Genomic DNA, 20542 nt, shown 5'->3' on the forward strand with positions numbered 1-20542 from the left:
CTGGCCACAAAAACCCAGCTATCTGCAAGGAAAATACTGCAAGCTCTGGGGTTCATGGCCTCTTGCATTCTGTTAATTCCATATGCAAGACTGCATATGTGGAAACTTCAATGGTATCTAAAAGGTCTATGGTGTCAACATTCTCAGGACCTGGAAACCATAATTCCTATCATTCTGTGTCTAAGGGCAGAGTTCCTTTGGTGGGCAGAGGCCTGCAACCACAACAAGGGACTCTCTTTCACTCTTCCCCCTGCCGCCTAAACCCTAACAGATGCATCAGACTATGCATGGGGGTGCTCACATGGCATCGCAGTGCTTTCAGGGCAAATAGAACCCAAAGCAGATGCACCTGCATATCAATCAAAAAGAAATGTTAGCTGTACAGAATGCTCTGACACCTTTCAAAGGCCTTGTTCTTCCAGGACAACTATTGGTAAAGACGGACACCACCACAGTTATGTAGTACATAACAAGCAGGGGGGAACACATTCCTACCCACTCTGAAGACTAGCCATGGCTCTGTGGAACACAGCCTTGAGCAACCAAGTGCACCTACAAGCTCAATTCCTGCCAGGCAAACTAAATTCACTGGCAGACGACTTAAGCAGAAATCTCATGGACCCACTCAAATGGAAACTGGAACCCAAAATAGTCAAGCTTTTGGAGAACAGATTGGGACACCAGAGGTGGACCTGTTTGCTTCCCCTCAGAACTATCAGTTGAACAAATACTGCACCAGAACTCCCCACAGTCAAGCTTGGAAGGTGGATGCCCTGTCCTTTTCCTGGGAAAGCCTCTCAGTCAATGCCTTTCCCCCTCTGCCTCTCCTCTCGAAGGTTCTACTAAAGATCAAACAGGACAAGCCAAGAACAATCCTGATTGCACCAGACTGGCCACGCCAGCACTGGTATCCTCTTTTGTGCAGTCTGACAGTGCTACAACCATGGCACCTGTCTCAGACCCCTTCCCTGCTGTCCCAGCAGGGGAGGGGCAAATTCTGCACCCTCAGTTTCAGACCCTGAACCTTGCAGTCTGGCTAATCCCCTGAACTCACCTATAGCAATCCTCAGTAAGCAGGTGCTGGATGTCATTCTTGAGGCAAGGAGGCCTAGTACTAGAAAATCCTATTCAGAAAAGTGGAAAGATACTGTTCCTGGAGCCAGTCTCAAGGGATGGGCACAAGTGTGCCCAGCTTACCTCCATATGCTAGATTACTTAACAGAAATGCTCCATCAAGGGCCTATCCTTCTCTTCAATTAAGATTCATGCCTTTGCCATCTCAGCTCATTATAATACTGAACCACCCCTATTCTCTCATCCTCTGGTAAAACAGTTCCTTAGTGGGGCCAAAAATTGAAGACCCCCCCCCCCAGGAGAGCTCCCACTACAGCCTGGGACCTTAACCTTGTATTGGAAAAACTTACACTTCCCCCTTTGAACTGGCTGCTTCAGCAGAGTTGAAATTCCTCTCATGGAAAACAGCTTTACTTCTAGCCATCACTTCAGCAAGAAGAGTGTCTGAACTGCAGCCTCTTATGGCAGTGGAACCCTTAATTATATTCCATGCAGACGGGGTTTCCCTCAGGACTAACCCATCTTTTATGCCCAAGGTGGTGTCTAGTGTGGCTTTAAACCAGTCCAATCATTTGCCTAATTTTTTCCCCTAATCCTCAAAATAAAGGGGAAAGGATACTGCATTCTCTAGACGTGCACAGACAGCTTAGATTCTATTTGGACAGGACTAAGCCTCTCAGAAAATCTGATCAGCTGCTAGTCAGCTTTGCTGCAGGGGCAGAGGTGAAGGCCATTTCAAAGCAAACCATATCTAAATGGATAGCACACTGCATCCATTTCCGCTGTAAGCACCATGGAAAACCTACCCCACAGGTGATAAGAACACATTCCACTAGGGCTACATCTACCTCTACTGCATTTCTCAGAGGAGTCTCTACCAGGGACATCCTGGAAGCTGCAACCTGGAGCACTTTCACCAAGCATTACCACTTGCCTATCTTTTCTAAATCCAGAGCTGGATTTGCCACAGCAGTCTTACAGGGCCTGATTGCCAGTCCTAATGCTTCTTAATCTACCTCACCCTTCCTTAGCTTTGGGAATCAACCCAAATGTGATGACTGCAACAGTGAAACACGAAGAACATAGTAAAGTTGTGTACACTTACCATTAATGTAGATGTTCGAGTGTATTCACTGTTGCAGTCCTGGTTACCCTCCCTCCAGCCCCCGATTGTTTTTGCTTTCACCTATCCTTTTTGGTTGGGTATATCTTATACTATGTGCATTTGCTTTTTGCTGGGTGTGTTCCACACAATATAACTGCTTCCTATTTTGGGGGCACCTGACATCTGAGGCAAGAAAAACTGATGTAATGGTGTTGGCTGCATGAGGGCTACCTGCAGGCAGATAACTCAAATGTGATGACTGCGACAGTGAATACACTCGAACATCTACATTTATGGTAAGTGTACACAACTGTACTTTTTAAGAACAAACCACCCTGGTGGTTCACCAGGTCTAAGTCACAACATCGAACTTACAAAAGTTTGATCGTTGTAATATCAAACCCTAAAGTCCGAAACCCAACAAAACCGAAAGCACAGAACAGTGATTTTTTTCCCCAGGGAAAAAATCGCTGTTCCGTGACAAAAAAAAAAAAACTTAACCTTAAACTAAAGTGGGGGGGGGGGACTTTGCCCACCACACCCCCTAACATAAGGCGCTGTGCCCCCCCCACACCCCCCTACTTAAATATACCAACTCCAAGATCGCACCACAGTGGAGGAAATAGCAAAGCCCCAAAAATGCCCCACTGTTTTTTTTCCCTGGGAAAAAAGTTGATGTGCCGTGGCTTTGCTATTTTCCACTTTCCGACTTTAGGGTTCGATATTACAACGTTCAAACTTGTTTTAGTTCGACATTGTAATATAGACCCTGGTTCACTAGCTTAAATATACTATATAGCAAAGGGAAAAAATCTTGCATCATACAAGAGATCTAAAATTGCTCATGTGAAGAGTATCAGTAGGGAACAAAATTCTACTGTCAGGGCTTGTAAAGCAAATCATGAATTTAATCAGCTTCTAGACCAAACGATAATTCTAAGTTCTTCCTTAGTTACATTAGCAACTAAGAAATAATACTAGGCAGGTCCTGAATGGATCCAAAATGGTGCTACTCCTACTCAGAGCCAGCAGACACAGAAAAAAATACTAGCAGATAAATTTAATGCAAACTTTACCCCTGAAACAAACATCTAAATTCTACAAATTCCATAATCTCTTATATCTCCTAATATCTCAGAGGAACATGAACTATAGGTGTTCTCTAATACCAAAAATATTGTATCCCTGAAACCTGATAAATTACTCGGATGCCTAATAAACACCATCATATGTACCTTTGTGGTGCTCTTCCTTAAACTGGTTAATCTGTGCTACATGATTTGTCACCTTCCTTTGCTAACATAATTATGGGCCATGACCCCGATTTTAAGTCGAATTCTTTTCTTTGCTGCACTTATTAAACTATATAAAAGGTTTGCTTACAATTTGTATTTTATTACCGTGGGAAACATTCACCGTTCAGGAATTCAACAATTTGGCATTTTCGTTTCACGAAAATCAGTTTTAATCGTATGGGATTTCGAGCTTCAGAAGGGGATCCATTGTAGGAGGTATCAGGGAGTTCCTGTAGCCAGAAGTTAGTGCTTTTGCAGAAAGGGCTATCTGAAGTAAATTGATAAACTGTGTCACCATGTTTACTCCACTGAAAAGTCCACAAGCCCCATACAACAGCTTCTGGTGGTGTGAATGGTACATTCTGTAAGTCTCTAGGTGCTATGAGTTATCTGCTAGGTGTGCTAGGGAAAACACAAAGGACCATGATCACTGTGGTCAACAGGTTATGACCTACCATATGTTGGACCTACCCAATACAAGCTGACTATGTATATAAAGATAACATACACACAAACACGCACACATACACATATGTATGGCAGTTAGCATAGGGAATTAAGGCTATGAGCTGTTAAAAAGCTGCCTCCTGTGATACAAGGTTTGTTTCCCTCTGCCTTCCTCTCTCCAGACAAGTAATTTAACAGACATTGCTTTGGGGCAACTGGGAAATTGGGTTATGTTTCTCAGTGGTCTCTTCGATTGCATGCCTAGACACTACCTATGAGCTTATGAACCCATTACTGTTAAGACTCAAAAAGCATAACTTTAGGAACAGTAGCATCACTTGGTTTAAATATTACCTCACAGGTAAGACATTTCAAGTCTACTGTAGCAACCTTTACTTCAAAAATGGTTTGATACCACTGGGGTGCCCCTAGGCTCTGTGTTAGGCCTTCTTCTTTTCTCTGTTTTCATTATTGATGAAGGAGAAGGCCTACCTTTCATCAATCTCACATTATAAGCAGATGACATATTACTTCTTAATGCTAAAAAAACACGAACAGATTTGCACAACTGTAATTTAGATTTTCCAAAATGTGCCTCTGGTCTTGTGCTAACAAACTTCTAATAAATGTTAGAAAAACTAATGTAATGCTATTTGCATCAACTCAAAAATCAACAAATCTAATTAACATCTTATTTAAGGACCCTCAAGACAATTTTACCCCAAGAGACCCTGAATACAAATACTTATTTATGACACTTGATCCAGCTCTGTTTTCACATCCCTTACAAATAATATTACCAGCAAGGTGTTACCAGAACTTAAACTGTGTTACATGGTATCACATCTCTTGACTGTAAAGCCAGAAGTGCTGTAGACAAAAATGCCTTCCTCAGTAAACTGAAATATGGCTTACATTTACTGGTTCTTCATTTATCCTGCAATACACAAAAAATTCAGATAGCTGAAAATATGATTTTTGAATTGGCTTTATTAGCAGACTTGCGCACACGTTTGTGATTTCATAAAAGGACTCCATTCATTGCCAGCTTCGCATAGAGCTTTTATTTCTTTACAGCTGCTCAAAATCATGAAGCTAGGTTACTAGTTTTTTTCTAGAAAGCAAGGTTTTGGGTATTATTGGCTAGGTTTGTAAAGGGTCTTGTGCCATTAACCTAGTAATCTCCTATGAACCTACGAGTCACCATCCATTAAGAACTAAACCTCGTTTCACAGAATGAATAGCCAGGATAATGATATCATAGTTTTCTGTCCTCCTTTCAAAAGCACAGTAAGGAAGAAGTTTTCACACACCTTCGCCCTGGCACTTGGAACAATCTGAAAATTAAAACTCTTTTTACATTGAAAGAGTGAAAAAAAACCCACTACAAAATCACCTTATCAATGAAACCAGGTACAATTGCTTTAGCGATAATGATTAACTTACTACTTAATTTACCTAAAAACTACTCTTGGATTTTGATTATGGTCTCCCTGTGATGATGTACATAGCAATGGTAACACACCAATTAAAAATGCAAATATGCCTTTGTCTTAGTCTCTTAAATGATGTGATTTATGCATTAACTGGATCATTTGTTGCATCATGTCTGTGTTTCCAGTGACTGTAAGAAAGCACCATGAATTGATAGCACTTTCAGTACCACATTTAGTGGAATACATTAGTATACAAACACACAGATGTAAGTGGGTTCAAATACTTCACACCTCCAACAGAAGATACAGTTTTAAAAACAGACGTGACACTGCTTGTTTGAATGATGTGAGATACTGATGCCTGTTTCTGTTCCAGCCATCTCTGAGAGAAATCTGTGAATGCTGTAGGGAATCTCCATGATATATTTAGCTGTACTGCATCGTGTTCCAAGGCTAAGTTTTATTGTACTGTTATAATTAGCTCTGGGAAAGATTATAAAACATCTTAACATAAGCTTCCTCCACTTGTGCTATGACTATATTGTAGTGTGACCATGCAGATGAAAGTGCTGGAATACTCATACCATCACAGCATTTCCACTAAGGTGTACCCTGTCATGTTGAACAAAGTGGTATGGCACAGTGAGTAGGATACTAAAATGTAGAACCAAAGGTTTGAATCCCCCAATCCACTTTTACAATGTGTAGGATCCTGATATGGCTGACTCTAGAAGCCCAACCTGGTTATCACAATTTGCTGTTACTATATTATCTTTTGTAATGATTCAAAGGATTCTGATTTCGTCTCAAAGCAGCCAAATATATTTTAACCAATGCTTTCTGTCATCCATACCACAGAGGGACAAGAGCAGAGTAAAGTTTCTATTACAGCATATGATATTAGCTTACATGCTGTCTAAAAAGAGTTTGAAGTTAACAAGTGGAGCTGTCCAGCAAGTAGGGGAATGCACATTTTAAAAATCTAGGAGTCATTCAAGTTTATTAAATGAATGTGGTTCTCTGTAAAACTTCAGAATCTATGCCATATTACTCTGACTGCACCTGTTCTCTTTATTGTATGTCCTCTAGGAATGATCTTATTTTTTAATCCTTCACCTGGTAATGACACAAACCTTGCAAGTACTTTATCCAGGGCTGTAGTGCTTCGAAAAGTGGTGTCATTTCCAGGAAAAAACACAACAGTTATAGCTAACTTAGCAAAACTCTGTTGGATTTAGCTGTGTATTTTTTTACAGTTCCATTGTTTGAATTTGGACTTTTCAGGGGACTGTTCAGCTTTAAGGAGGAACTAGAGTGTTACTCCGCTGAATACCCTGCTGAAAATGAAAGTAAAAGCATCTAACATACCTTGTCAGCCTCAGAACACAGAAGAACATGTTTCAATCTGTCAGGTGTTGCCGAACTGGCAGTGATTTTCCTCAAATTCTTTGCACTACTTTCATTATTAGTGGTGAAACAAAAACATGATGCATTAAGGAAAATGTAGGCTGCAGGAGCATCTGTAGCGTTTGACATGGTAATATAGTGAATGTACATTGCTTTATGACAAGCTCATACCATGAGGACGGAAATGTATACAGGCCTGCATTCATTGTCTGTTATAATTATATTGTTGCATAACCAGCTGTTTCCTCAGTCTTCAGAAGAGGAATTAATCGTCAACTGGTTTGGCACATACTGAAATGCAGAATATATTCTTCTTTCAAAATGGAATATGTCAGATAAAAACATGCATGGACTGATTTCCTTTTATGAAGCTTTTATTTCACATATTGCTGATATGACTGTGAGATATCACAACATTTTGCAGGTATGGATTTCTGATTTATGTGAAATAATGTGTCTAGCTAAACTCGTTCCATGTTGTCCTTTAGTCTAAGCTGATCTTTTGTACCACTGCTACAATTGCATATCTAATCTTCATAAGTAGGTACTAGCATACAGTCTGGGAAACCATTGAGGAGCGTAACCCAATTTCCCTAGGCCGCTGCCTGGTTAATTGACTTGCTAAGAGTCACATAGGGAAGTGGACTACAGCACAACATTAGCTCATAACCTTACTCACCTCTTCAAATTGGAAGATAATGTAAGTGGAAAGCATGCTCTTGTTAGTAGTTTGGATACAAAAACAAATGATGGGACAGTATACAACATATTAAACATTTTTATCTTATCTTGTTTCTTTCTCAAGTACTTTGCTTGCACTCATACCTGTCAACCTCTTAGTGCCAGAAATCTGGACAAAGCCTGACAAAATAGGGGTACAAAGCCCCAAAAATAGGGACATATTTTGATTATTGCTCTTATGAACTTAGAAAGGTGCTAGAGTAACAGGGTTTGTTTTACCATACATTTTCCGATGGATTTGAAATCTGAATCTGAAATGTATGTCCTTATTTAGTGACTTCAGTCCTCAGATCATCCCAGTGATTTGCCAGAAAATCACAAATTTTATGAGAAACTGACCAAAAATATGAGCCAAAAATCTGGACATTCTGCAAAAATATGGACAGTTGAGAGGTATGCTTGCAGTATATTTTTTGACAATTATAGTTCTGAACATACAACTAATAATAAATCATGTTAGCTTATGGGTAGTGCTGTATTTACCCACATTTACCCACATTCAACATGATGTACCTTGAAGTCAAAACTCAAGGAGTAGATATTGCCCGGGTAGTAAACACAGCAATACACACACAGTGCAGGAGTTATTTTTACTGTGCGATGCTGGTACCATATTTGAATCAATGTATTATTTAAAGCCCTGCTTTGTTCTGGTGATTTGACACCTTACGTAATGGCTATATTAAATGTACAGGTGAACAGGTGTCATGATGTGTGTACGTGTTCTGTAGCACTGCTGCTTATGTCATTTCTCTAGTCATGATTTCTGCAATAGCACTGTTATGTTACTTGGTTTAACAGTGACTGATGGAATGACAGTCCTGCAGGAATAGTTCAACATGGGACATGCTCTGTAGTTTTGTCACCACCTTGTGGAAACTAATTAGGACTGTGGGACACTTTATCCACAAGGAAAGTAAGCTCAGAGGTGTTCATATAGATGAAGGTACACGCATGTAATTGCATAGGAAATGTACTTGGGGAAAGGCAGAGAGACAAAATGTTAAGCGACCAAAAGACAACTGTCATAGGCTCAGTGACTGTCATTATGATTCAGTATGCATCAAGTATTAATGTGCATGTACCTGTGTCACTATGTTAGTTGTGATGTAATGTAGATCTTTAGATATATATAATAAAACCAAACTGCGATAACTAACGTAAACGAAGAACTGTACTAATAAAACAACAAACTTCTTTCTTATAATCTAAAAAGAAAGACACTCGAAGGCAAAACTGATGCTAAGCGCTTTCATTCTTTAATGATATCTACAACTTCTTCAGAACTGACAAAAATTAAAAAATGTCAGGTATAAGTAAGGTGCACAAGGTAGAGAGAGAGATGTAACCATGACAACAGCGTATAACTTCTGAGAACAGTGAGGAAAAAAATTAACCAATCAGAATCTACACATTTTGTACAGCTGTATATGCATTAACAAATATTAGTATAAAGTGGGAGTGGTCAGACTCCCCATCTCAATGCACATTTAACATCAGACTCCCCATCTCAATGCACATTTAACATTCAGGTTTTCATTGAGTCCAGGAGGGGTCTCAGCATTAAGTAATAACTGCCACCGCAATTCTTTCAGTTCAAGCAAAGTATCACAATCTCCAAAAAATTGGTTAACTTGCTCCAGTATGAGAAATATGAAACCAATAAACGTAGGACAGCGTAAACTGTGTCTTCCTAGAGCGTTTTTTTCATCTTTATTTCTGATAGCTGCCAAATGTTCTTTTACTCTATTAGAAAGCTTTCTGATCATCTTACCAACATAAAATGCTTTGTAAGAATAACACACTGCTACATAAACTAAAAACTTAGAATGGCAGTCAAAATGACTGTAATGTTACAGTGTTGAAACCTGAACTCAGAGCTAGTATAAATGTATTGACATACTGCACATTTATTGCAAGAAAACATGCCCTTAGTGTCAAGTTCTGTACTTGTAATACAGAAAAATGTGATTTATCTTTTTGAAAAGACATTTTCAGATTGGTGGGGGTTTGTTTTAAGGAAAAGGTAGGATTATTCCCTAAAACTTGGCATAAATGTTTAGCTCTAATGATGTTCCAATTTCTCTGCACAATGTTTCTAAGGCCTTGTATATCCCTGCTGATAGGAAGAGGAAAACTGCAGTTCCTGTCAGTGTTTTCAGTTTGATCTAGTGTGTCTTTAGGCACTAAACTGTATTTGAGTATAGGCCTATGTTTAATGTGCCTGTGAGCTGCTACTTCTTTGAAAACTTCCTGCACTAGTTGTTCAGGGTAATGTCTCTTGACAAACAGGTGTGTTAAGAACTAGCTTTCTAAAAGAAAAGTATGGCCATCCATGATAAGTAGCGACAGTCTAATAAACTGGCCACGCAGCTCATTCCTTTTCATAAAGAAAGGATGTTGGCTGCAAAAGTCTAAAAAATTGTTTCTGTATACATCTTTTCTATACACATTAGAACTAAGAAACCCTGTGTCATTGTCTATAGAAATCTTGGTGTCAAGAAAATTGATTTACTTTTCCACTACCTGACGTGGCAAAATCTAAGTACGGAATATTATTGGAGAGTGCATTAATGAACAAATCTAGTTCAGTTTCAGGTTCCTCCCACACGAAAAAAAAACATCATCAATGTAATGGCGGTAAATATGAACTTTGTCAAACCCTGGCAGATGAATTAATGTCTCTACTTCCCATGCGCTGAGCACCAGGTTGGCAAAAGCTGGTGCCATCTTGGACCTCATAGCCACACCTTTTATTTGTTGATAAATCTTGGTGTTAAAATGGAAAAAGTTGTTAATTAAAACTGCTGTGCTCAGTGTTATTAGTATTTCAATTCAACAGGTGCTGAAATTGGCACATTTACTAAGAAACTGTTCAACAGCTTGTAAACCCTCTTGGTGAGGAATGTTAGTATACAGGGCTACAATGTCAAGAGACACAATAATACATTTATAAAAATCCAGTTGTGAATGATGTGGCTCATTAAGAAAGTCCCAAGAATCCTTAATATAAAATTTGGTGGCCTGTACCAAGAGGTTATAAACACTGTCTAGGTTTTCTGAAATGTTCTCTGTCTTGATACGTTTATTTGAAGTAATTAATCTAAATGGTGGATTCACTGGGTCTTTGTGGATTTTTGGAATGCCAAATAACTTGCCAAGGCATGGGTTATTTACTTGCAGATATACAAACTCTTCTAGTGATAGTTGGCTATTTTTATCAAGTGTTTTTACCATCCTGTCAATTACTGCAAAATATTTGTTAACTTCTTTTAGGGACACAGTTTTGTAAAAATGATTAGCAACTAGCATATTTTCTATAATGTTGATGTAGTCCTCTGTTTCCATTAAAACTAGTCTGGTGCCTTTAGGAGATATACTGTCAAAATGGTATCTGAATAATTCAAAGTCAGGGCGTTTAAGCATAGTGTTGTGCAAGTCTTCAATTTCTTTTGTAATAATTTTCATCCTTTCTTGGTTGTGTCCTATTAAAATTTTGAGAGCTGCCACTCCACAATCATTGTACAAATTAACCAAATTGTTATAAATTTTGGAATCTCTGGTAGTACCATTGGGAAATTTATAAAATCTGAGGTAATGAGGAACAATATTATAATGTAGGCAGGAGTGTAGAAAAAAGTTATCATACTCATCGTTTTTGAATAAAAACAACTTGCGTTCCAGTTCGAAGATCAACGACTTGCAGTGGTGGTTATTGGACTGAATCGGTTTGGTTCTTCTCTTTGACCAATTGTTTTCTGTCTCCTGTTTCCTTGTAAAAAGGATTATGAATCTCTTCTCCATTTACAAAATGCAAAATCTCTCCTGTAAATGGTATTTGTGCTGTAGACTCGGGAACTAGTGTACGAAGAACAGTTTGATCTGCACTGTGCTCAAGGGATTAATTTTGTAGTAATAGTGGATCTGTTTCCTGGGATGTCTGTAAATTATCATGTTGACTGACTGTCTGTAGTGAAGAAATAGGACTTCTATCCCTCATTAAGATCAGTGTGAACTCCTTAGAATTGAAGAATGTTACATCTAATAAGCAAACCATGAGCTTTGTACATGGTTTTGTTAAATTCTTCTATTAGCGATTAAAACCTCTGGTGACATATCGTGCACTCTGAAATCTTGTAAAGACTGACTACTAGAGCTTGGTTCCACCATCTGCATGTCTTCCATAGTAATAGTTGGAAAAAAATCACTAATAGTTATCGCAGTTTGGTTTTATTATTTACGTAAACGAAAAACTGTACTAATAAAACAACAAACTTCTTTCTTGTAAACTAAAAGAAAGACACTCGAAGGCAAAACTGATGCTAAGCGCTTTCATTCTTTAATGATATCTAAAACTTCTTCAGAACTGACAAAGTTAACCTAAACCTAAGTTTGTTGGTTTCACATTTCGGAGCAAGTTAACCAAATTTTTGGAGATTGTGAGACTTTGCTTGAACTGAAAGAATTGCGATGGCAGCTATTACTTAATGCTGAGGCCCCTACTGGACTCGGTGAGAACCTGAATGTTAAATGTGCATTGAGATGGGGAGTCGGACCACTCCCACATTTTTTTTTTTTTTTATTTTATTTTACATTTGTTGACCGGGCTAGTCTAGCTGGATATATGTCCATTTTCAGTAGAGGCCCGGGGAGAAAAGCTCCAAGCAAAGGCACAGACAATCAATATTATATATAGTAATAGTTGACAGAAATACAGTAGATGGTTTATGATTGAGGTTCAGTTAGACTTGAAACAAAGCAGTATAGTAGGATATACTAAAACAAAATACATGTAGTGAGCATTTGAGAGATAATTAATACAATTATTGACTAATATACTTTCATTACCACAAGGACTCATAGTGCAGTAGATCAGGAGAATAGAGAGAGCAGCAAGGGGAAGGAGGTGTTAGTCAGGGTTAGAGGAGGGACAGAGCCAGTGAGTTTTAAGGTATTCTTTAAGTAGCATTTTGAAAAGAAGAGTGGAAGTGAGGGTGGTAAGTTCATTAGGAAGCTGGTTCCAACTTTTTCCTATTGTGTTGGAGAAAAGAGAGTCCCCTGCTTTGTTGTTGGATTTAATAGTGGAAACTAGTGGCTTATTAGCTGATCGAAGTGTAGTAAGATTTTTGTAGGGGGTGATCAGATTATTGAGGATTGGGGTATTGTTAGGATGATAGAGAATCTTATGGGAGATGACAAGTTGTTGGCAAAGCAGTTGGTTCTGCAGTTCTAACCATCCCAGTTGTTTGATGTTGTGGTAGTGGTGGGTTCTAAAGGGGGTGCCAGTGGCAAATCTGGCTATGTTATTGTAACATGCTGAGAGTTTGGAGAGGTTGCTTTTAGAAAGATTGGTATATATTGCAGAGGCATAGTATAGGGTAGAAATCAGATGGGTCTGGGAAATGGTTATCCTGGCAGAAAGGGTTAGGAAGGGTTTGATTCTGTAAAGGGTGCCAAGTTTTTTGTTAACAGACTTTATTGTAGAGTTAATATGGTGATCATAGCTAAGGTGGTTATCAATCGTTACTCCCAGTAGACGGGTAGTAGTGTCAGGGGATATGTTAGTACCATTGTTAGAGGTTACAGTGAAGTACAGTTGAGATGACTTAAGAGTAGGAGCAAAGAGCAATAATTTAGTTTAGTTTTTTTGGGGTTCAGTAGGAGACCATGTAGCAAGAACCAGTTTTCAGCACTGTTAAATACAGATTGTGTGATTGACTGGAGAGAGGTTATGGACTTGGCTGAACAAAGTAAGGTAGAATCGTCTGCATATTGTATGCAGGTGGCTTGTGGAATTGTGGTGTGTAGGTTATTTATAAATAAAGAGAAGAGAAGAGGACCAAAAATAGAGCCTTGAGGTACTCCTATGTTCACAGGGAGTGGTGTGGAAAGATTATTATCCCAGAGTACGGCTTGATGTCGGTTTTCCAGATAGGCTTTAAACCATTGTAATGCCTGTGCATCAAGTGATTGGACCTTTAGTATGTCAATAAGCAAGTTATGATTCACCATATCGAAGGCCTTTGAAAGGTCAATAAAAAGTGTAGATGAAAAAGTGTTATTGTTTCGGTTTTTGTTTATGGTGTCCGAGAAGGATAGCAGGGCAGTTGTGCTATGGAATGGTCTGATACCGTGTTGGCAGCTTGCAAGTAAGTTATTCTGTAGAAGGTGGTCAAGTAGTTGTCTGTGAATGCATTTCTCCATTATTTCAGCTATTGGAGAGAGTAAGGCAATGGGGCGAAAGTTGGAAAGTTCAGTAGATGGGCCACCTTTGTATAGAGGGATGATATGGGATACTTTCCATATGGATGGGATTTTGCTTTCTGAGATTGTTCTATTTATAAGTATGGAGATGGGATAGGCAATGGCTTTAGCTGCAATTTTGCAGGAATTCGGCAGGAAGACAATCAGCAGAAGGGGTGCAGGGCTTAAGTTTTAAGAGGAGGTTGCATATGAAGGATGTGGGTACTGGTTTTATATGAAAGGTAGGAGATGGAGTATTAGTGGTATCTAACTGGGAAGAGGTGACAGGTGGCAAAGTATTAGCTAGGGTTAGAATGGCTTTGGTAAAGTAGTTATTAAAGGCATCTGGAATCTGGTTGGCATTATTATGGTTGAAACTTGAGGGGGCAGGAGTTGTAGAGTGGCCTGGCTTAAGAAGATTGTTTATGCCTGACCAGAATCTTTGTGGTTTTTGTTGGTGGGTTTGTTGGAGGTGAAGGTAATAGTATTTTGTCTTGGAGAATTTGTTTTTTGGTGGCATTTCTTAATTGTTTGAAGTGGAGGTGATCTGATGGGTTTTTTGTGGCTCTCCATTTGGTCCAGATTTTATTTCTGAGGAGGATCTTTTGTTTGGTTAGTTTTGATAGCCAGGGGGGCGGTTTTGGTCCTTATTCAGGAAGTGTGATATGGGGCATGGAAATCTAGGATTTGAAGGAATCTGGTATTGAAATAGGTCACTGCTTCATCAAGTTGGAGATGAAGCAAAGGTGACCAGTCACATGCTTTTAGCTCATTTTGGAAACTGACTGGGTTAAAATGTTTTTTGGAATGGGAGGTTTTAAAAATATTAGTGTTAGGGCTATGAACTTTTTGTTTAATAATATAGGTTAGCATATGGTCACTAATGTCATCAGGAAGGGTTCCTGGTTTATAAGTATCAACATGGCTGTTGAGTAGTAACCAGTCAAGGGTGGATTCCTTACTGCTTGGCTTATGGATTCTAGTAGGAGTGGTTATTATTTGAGAGAAACCATAAAGATTTATGTGATTGGTAGGATTAGGGGAATTACAGGTTGCCCAGTCTATATTAAAGTCGCCACTTTATACTAATATTTGTTAATGTATATACAGCTGTACAAAAAGTGGAAATTCTGATTGGTTATGTTATTGTCATGGTTACATCTCTCTCTACCTTGTGCACCTTACTTATACCTGACATTTTACATATGCATTGTAGTTTTCAATGTTATGAAGCACGCTTTCAGTTTTCTGAATTTTCAATATTTTGGGTTTTCAACGTTTTGGGATTTAGATATTTTGGTTTCAATGTTATGAAGTAGACCCATATATATATATATATATATATATATATATATATATATATATATATATATATATATATTACACACACACACAAACATATATATATATATATATGAGTATGCTGTGAATATGTGGAAATCTGTAAAGGTGGGTGATTGCATGGCTGTACACAGAAAAAGAGACTAAGAGTTGTAAGTGAAATATTGAGTGATGTGTATTGCTCTTACAGTGTCTTATGTGTTACAGAGTTGGAGCTAATTGCTAATGGAGAAAGGAAGCCACTCTGAGAAGCTGGAACCATACCGTTGTCCTCCTATTCTGTATGCAGACACAAAGCACAGCTCCTCTGTTGACAACACGGCATCCCTGGCATTGCACACACTGTTGGAACCAGTAGAGGGGGGATTCACAGAGCACTTTGTTGACCCTATCAGTGACAAGTACAAATGTGAGCTTTGCCACCTTGTGCTCTGCAATCCAAAACAAACTGAATGTGGCCATCGATTCTGTCACACCTGCCTTGAAACTCTGTTCAGGTAAGAGACATCTCTTTGATGGATATTTCATAACCTTAAAGGTAAAAGGTAAACATGTTTCCTAAACCAGTGTTTGGAAAAAATGTAATGGATTTTTGTTGAATGTTATTGAAGGAGGGATGTGGCAAAGGCCTTCCAAGTTTGAAGCACAACAGTATGATAAATGTAAAAGAAATAGCTCCTTTTGTTATCCTTAAATTAAGGAACAAAGTGCAATGACTTGGTATGTAGTGCATAAAGAAAATGGTGAGGTGCTTGAAGGAACTCTTGCTCTAACCTTGAGTATTTCATAGAGTAATGAACCCATTCACACTACATCCGCATACTTCTGCTGTTAGACTAGCAGGTATAAGTTCATTCAGTATTACTCGCACAATGCTAGGTCAGGTGGAGAGCACCAGGACACTGAAGTTGTCACATGTCTTGTTATGTAGAGCATCTGCCTGTGCTCATCTCAGCGTGAGAGTGTACATGTGAATGGTATACCATGAAGAGTGGGAGTTGTGTATGTTATAAGTAAGATAGTAACCAGTGATGTAACAGAATAACAGTGGGATACTTTGGACATTAACTGGATGTCATAACAAGAAGAATATGATAATTTAACTGTGGGAGTATGTGTGATAATTTAACTGGGGGAGTATGTGTAATACCATCATTACATGTAACGGTGCACATTCATTTATTTGTACCATCATTATGTGTGACAGTGCAAATTAGTGCACGTTAATATATCTGTACCATCATTACATGTGACAATGCACATTAATTTATCTGTACCATCATTGTGACAGTGCACATTAGTGCACATTAATATATCTGTACCATCATTACGTGTGATATTGCACATTAATTTATCTGTACCATCATTGTGACAGTGCACATTAGTGCACATTAATTTATCTGTACCATAGTTATGTGTGACAGTGCACATTAATGTATCTGTGCCATCATTACGTGTGACAATGTACATTAATTTATCCATACCATCATTATGTGTGACAGTGCACATTAATTTCTGTGCCATCATTACGTGTGACAGTGCACATTAATTTATTTGTACCATCATTACATGTGACAGTGCACATTAATTTATCTGTACCATCATTAATTGTGACAATTCACATCAATTTCTGTGCCATCATTGTGTGACAGTGCACATTAATTTATCTGTACCATCATAACATGTGACAGTGCACATTCATTTATTTGTACCATCATTACGTGACGGTGTACATTCATTTATTTGTACCATCATTACATGTGATAGCGCACATTAATTTATCTATACCATCATTACCTGTAACAGTGCACATTAATTTGTCTGTACCAGTCTACAGCTCATCTAGTGTTTATTCATTTACTCATTCAAATATCTACATTTTTTCTAACTTTTGTAGTATATGGGTGGAAATAAAGCCTCATTGACTACAAATAATTATCATCCTGTTTCTGTAATAATAACCTGTTTATTATGGGTTCTTGACATGGATGTCAACATTCACTTCATGGACTTCACTATCAAAGTGAATTTCTACACATCCATGTATTGAATACATAACAAGCTAATTATGATCAGAGTTCTGGTCCTAACCCTCCAAATTATCAGATGGCAGTACCTCAGTTAGGTAAATTCCTTTGTGAGGTTCTTTTTGCATTGGCAGTGGTAATAGTACCCTTGATTAGGATCATGATGTTTTCATATAATTCAGGTTTACAAGGGTTAAAACTAAATTGTTACGGAAAAGTGAGAACAAAATATGCTCTGAAATACAGCCCTGGGAAACTCCTATCTTAAAGTTGCCAAGCTCTAATATGCAGTCATCCAAAGTAACTGTAAAGTTCTTGCCTTTAGGAAAGTGCTGAGCCCTCTAATTGGACCCTTCCTAAAAATCCTACCAAGTTTATAAGTAGGTTATCACAGAGCTTGGTCATCTAGTGCCTAGTGCTGTTCCCCAAACTGACGCACCTCACCTCTAAGCAAAAAATGTAATAAACCATTTGCTAAATCTTATAACAAACACACAGAGTTCACTACTGACCGATCACCATCTCCTGGTTGCGCCTATTAACACCTTGCATCCAGTGTAGCTGCCCCATTTGCCCCACCTTAGTGTTGACTCTAAGTTATAATAACTAAGCAGATTCAGAAGATTGTCTTAGGTCCACAGAAAGGAAAGTTTTGGAAATCATTTTCATTTTTATGTAGGTAAGAAACCACATTACTTACATCTCCTAATTACTGCCATTAAACAATGTTTTCTAGTGATTTAATCTCAGGCTGTACTTAGGCCTAGAATCCCAAACCAGTTTTGGTGATGTGACTAGTTAGTGGACTACTTATAGCATATTTGATATGGGAAGAAGTTACTGCTGTGTGAGGGAAATATTAATTGTATGAGCTAAAGGTTTGATAATAATAGGTTCTGTCAGGGTTCTTGTTATGATTATCACAACAATATATTTCAAGCCCTCATTATTTTGAAAGTTTGAATCTTTTTACTATATTTTTGCCCTTATCCAGAGATGCAGTGGCACTGGAGATGATAATATTTTTTGGCAGAGCGGAGGGATGTGGGGCTGTCATTCTTACAAGGGGTTTAAGGGAAGCCCTTTGCTGCAGAAAGTTTGTTTTAAAACCCCCGACTCTTTAAACAGTAAGGTCTGAAAATTATCTTCCTTAGAGTTTCAATAGGTAACCGTTCTGTGAGTATAGAAGGATGGGTGTAGGGCTGTCAAAGTGGAGTAGTAGCAGTCAGGCAGAAGGTTATCCTACATTTTTTTTTTTTTTTTTTTTTTTACAAAACTATCCAGGAAACGTGCATCAGTGAGAGGCCAAAGATCATAACATCAACAGAAGAATCGGATATATACAAAAACTTGCCACAACATTGTATAGCTGGTGAATAACTCCATGCAAAGCAGGATAACAATAGAAGTACACTTTAATAATACTCGTAAAAGTTAAGTGCTTTTGTTCAAACTAGATAAAAATGGATGTCATCAGAACTAACCAATCAGTATGCTAAATGGGTCTAAATACATCACACCAAAAATCCATTCAGTGCCTTAAATGGGCATACCTGTTAAAGAATTCTTTGTGTGGATAACAAAAATAAATAACATAAGGAAACAAATGTATATTGTATACATAAATAAAAACCCACTGTTCTCTGAAAAAGTAATTGTGAATATGTATATACTGGAAGTATGTGTATACAATAAAAATAAGCTACAACTCTAACATACTTGTAGAGAGGTCACGGTAAGACCATTCACTATAAAAGAAGGTCCTATAATTTAGCAGCTCATGATTTTAACGCTGGTTGTATAGAGATGTAATAGTTGATAACTGGAAAATGAGTCACATCTAATTATATCTGCCAATAAAGTTCCATATATTCGAGCCAGGTCTCCCAAGTGCCCCCTCCAGGGCACTTAGCGGTGTCTGCTCGAAAATGGGGAGCTTTATTAGCAGATGAAATTAGATGCTACTCATTTTCCAGGTATTTAACGTTCACATTTCTATACAACCAATGTTAAAATTAAGAACTGCTAAATTATAGCACCTTTTTCTATGGTTGATGGTCTTACTGTGACTTCTGTACAAGTGTGTTGGGGTTATTGTAGTTTATTTTTATTGTAAACACATATTTCCAGTGTACATATTCTCCATTACTTTTTTCAGAGAACATTAGACTGTACAATATAAAAAAAAATTCTTATGTTGTTATTTATTTTATCCACACAAAGAATTTTTAATAGGTTATAAGAAAGTGTATTGAGCTTTTTTACATGCTAAGTCTTTTTAAGGCATTTAATGGATTTTTGGCATGATATATTTAAACCCAATTTATCGTACTACGTGGTTAGCTCTGAAGTCCATTTTTATTAGTTTGGAGGAAAGCCTTTAACTTTTATTGGTGCTGCTTGTTATTAAAGTTCATTTTTGCTGTTGTCCTGCTTCGTGTGGAGCTGTTCACCAGCTATACAATGTTGTGGCAAGTTTCTGAATATTGCCAATTCTTCTGCTGATGTCAAGATCCTTGGCCCTTTCCATGGTTACTTTGTTACATTTTGTGCAGTTTCACATCATTCTTTTTTGGTTTTTGCAAAACGTTGTGAGATGCATATAAACGAGTGGCTGGACTTGCCATCTCCCATGTTATATAGGTCAGTGGAAATGGGAGGAGTTAATGAGCAACGGGTATAAAGAGGACAGCACTAATATGTGTCTTGGATTCAACTTTTCTACTTTAAGTATAATGAATGTTAATTTTCGTAGATTATTCAGATAATTTTTAAGGCCTTGATGTGTATGTGCTGTGCAGCTACTGATGTAGCTAACATTGTTTAAAACTGCTCAGCCATTATTTTGGGTCACTTTTCAAACTGCTTCAACATGTAATCTTCAGATATAAACATTTAAGCTACATCTGTGTCTTCCATTTTTCAGTTTTCCAGAACATGCCTGTCCTGCAGATCAAGAGCCTCTGGACCATTCCAAGGTATGGTTATACAGACGCAGTTCACTTGATTGCCTTTGTCATATTGTCTATAATAACGGTTCTGATTTCCAGAGAAAAAGCCAAAGGAGCTTAGAAATGTAGCACAAGTGGACAGATGTAATATATCAGAACCCATACTTTATTAACTAGTTCATCCCCCATTCAACAAAGAACTGTTGCATCATCATGACTAAGTCTGACTACTCATCTGTGGTACATGTAGAAGAGTGTGCGACATGACACCAAAGACAGGCACGTTATATAAAACTAACTGATCTGTAATTTCATTCTGAATAATAATGTATATTCAGCCTATGTAAGCATGTGTATATTTGTACACACATTTTATGTGTTTTATGTATGTGCACGGGTGTGCGCGCATGTGTGTGTGTGTGTGTGTGTGTGTGTGTGTGTGTGTATTTTATATATATATATATATATATATATA

General features: G+C 38.0%; 1 protein-coding gene across 1 annotated transcript in view; it reads left to right on the plus strand.

Moving 5' to 3' along the window:
- The window catches only part of LOC122794338 (TNF receptor-associated factor 3-like), a 448040-nt gene that overhangs the window by 51283 nt on the left and 376215 nt on the right, over positions 1-20542 (plus strand). The window contains exons 2-3 of the mRNA XM_044062651.1: positions 15297-15586; positions 20043-20094. Coding sequence (XP_043918586.1) covers positions 15315-15586; positions 20043-20094 — 324 coding nt within the window. The 5' untranslated portion in view covers positions 15297-15314. The remainder of the gene's footprint in view (positions 1-15296; positions 15587-20042; positions 20095-20542) is intronic.

This window comes from Protopterus annectens, chromosome 1.part0 (genome assembly GCF_019279795.1).
Source record: "Protopterus annectens isolate FY-2018-M chromosome 1.part0, PAN1.0, whole genome shotgun sequence".
NCBI classification, from domain to species: Eukaryota; Metazoa; Chordata; order Ceratodontiformes; family Protopteridae; genus Protopterus; species Protopterus annectens.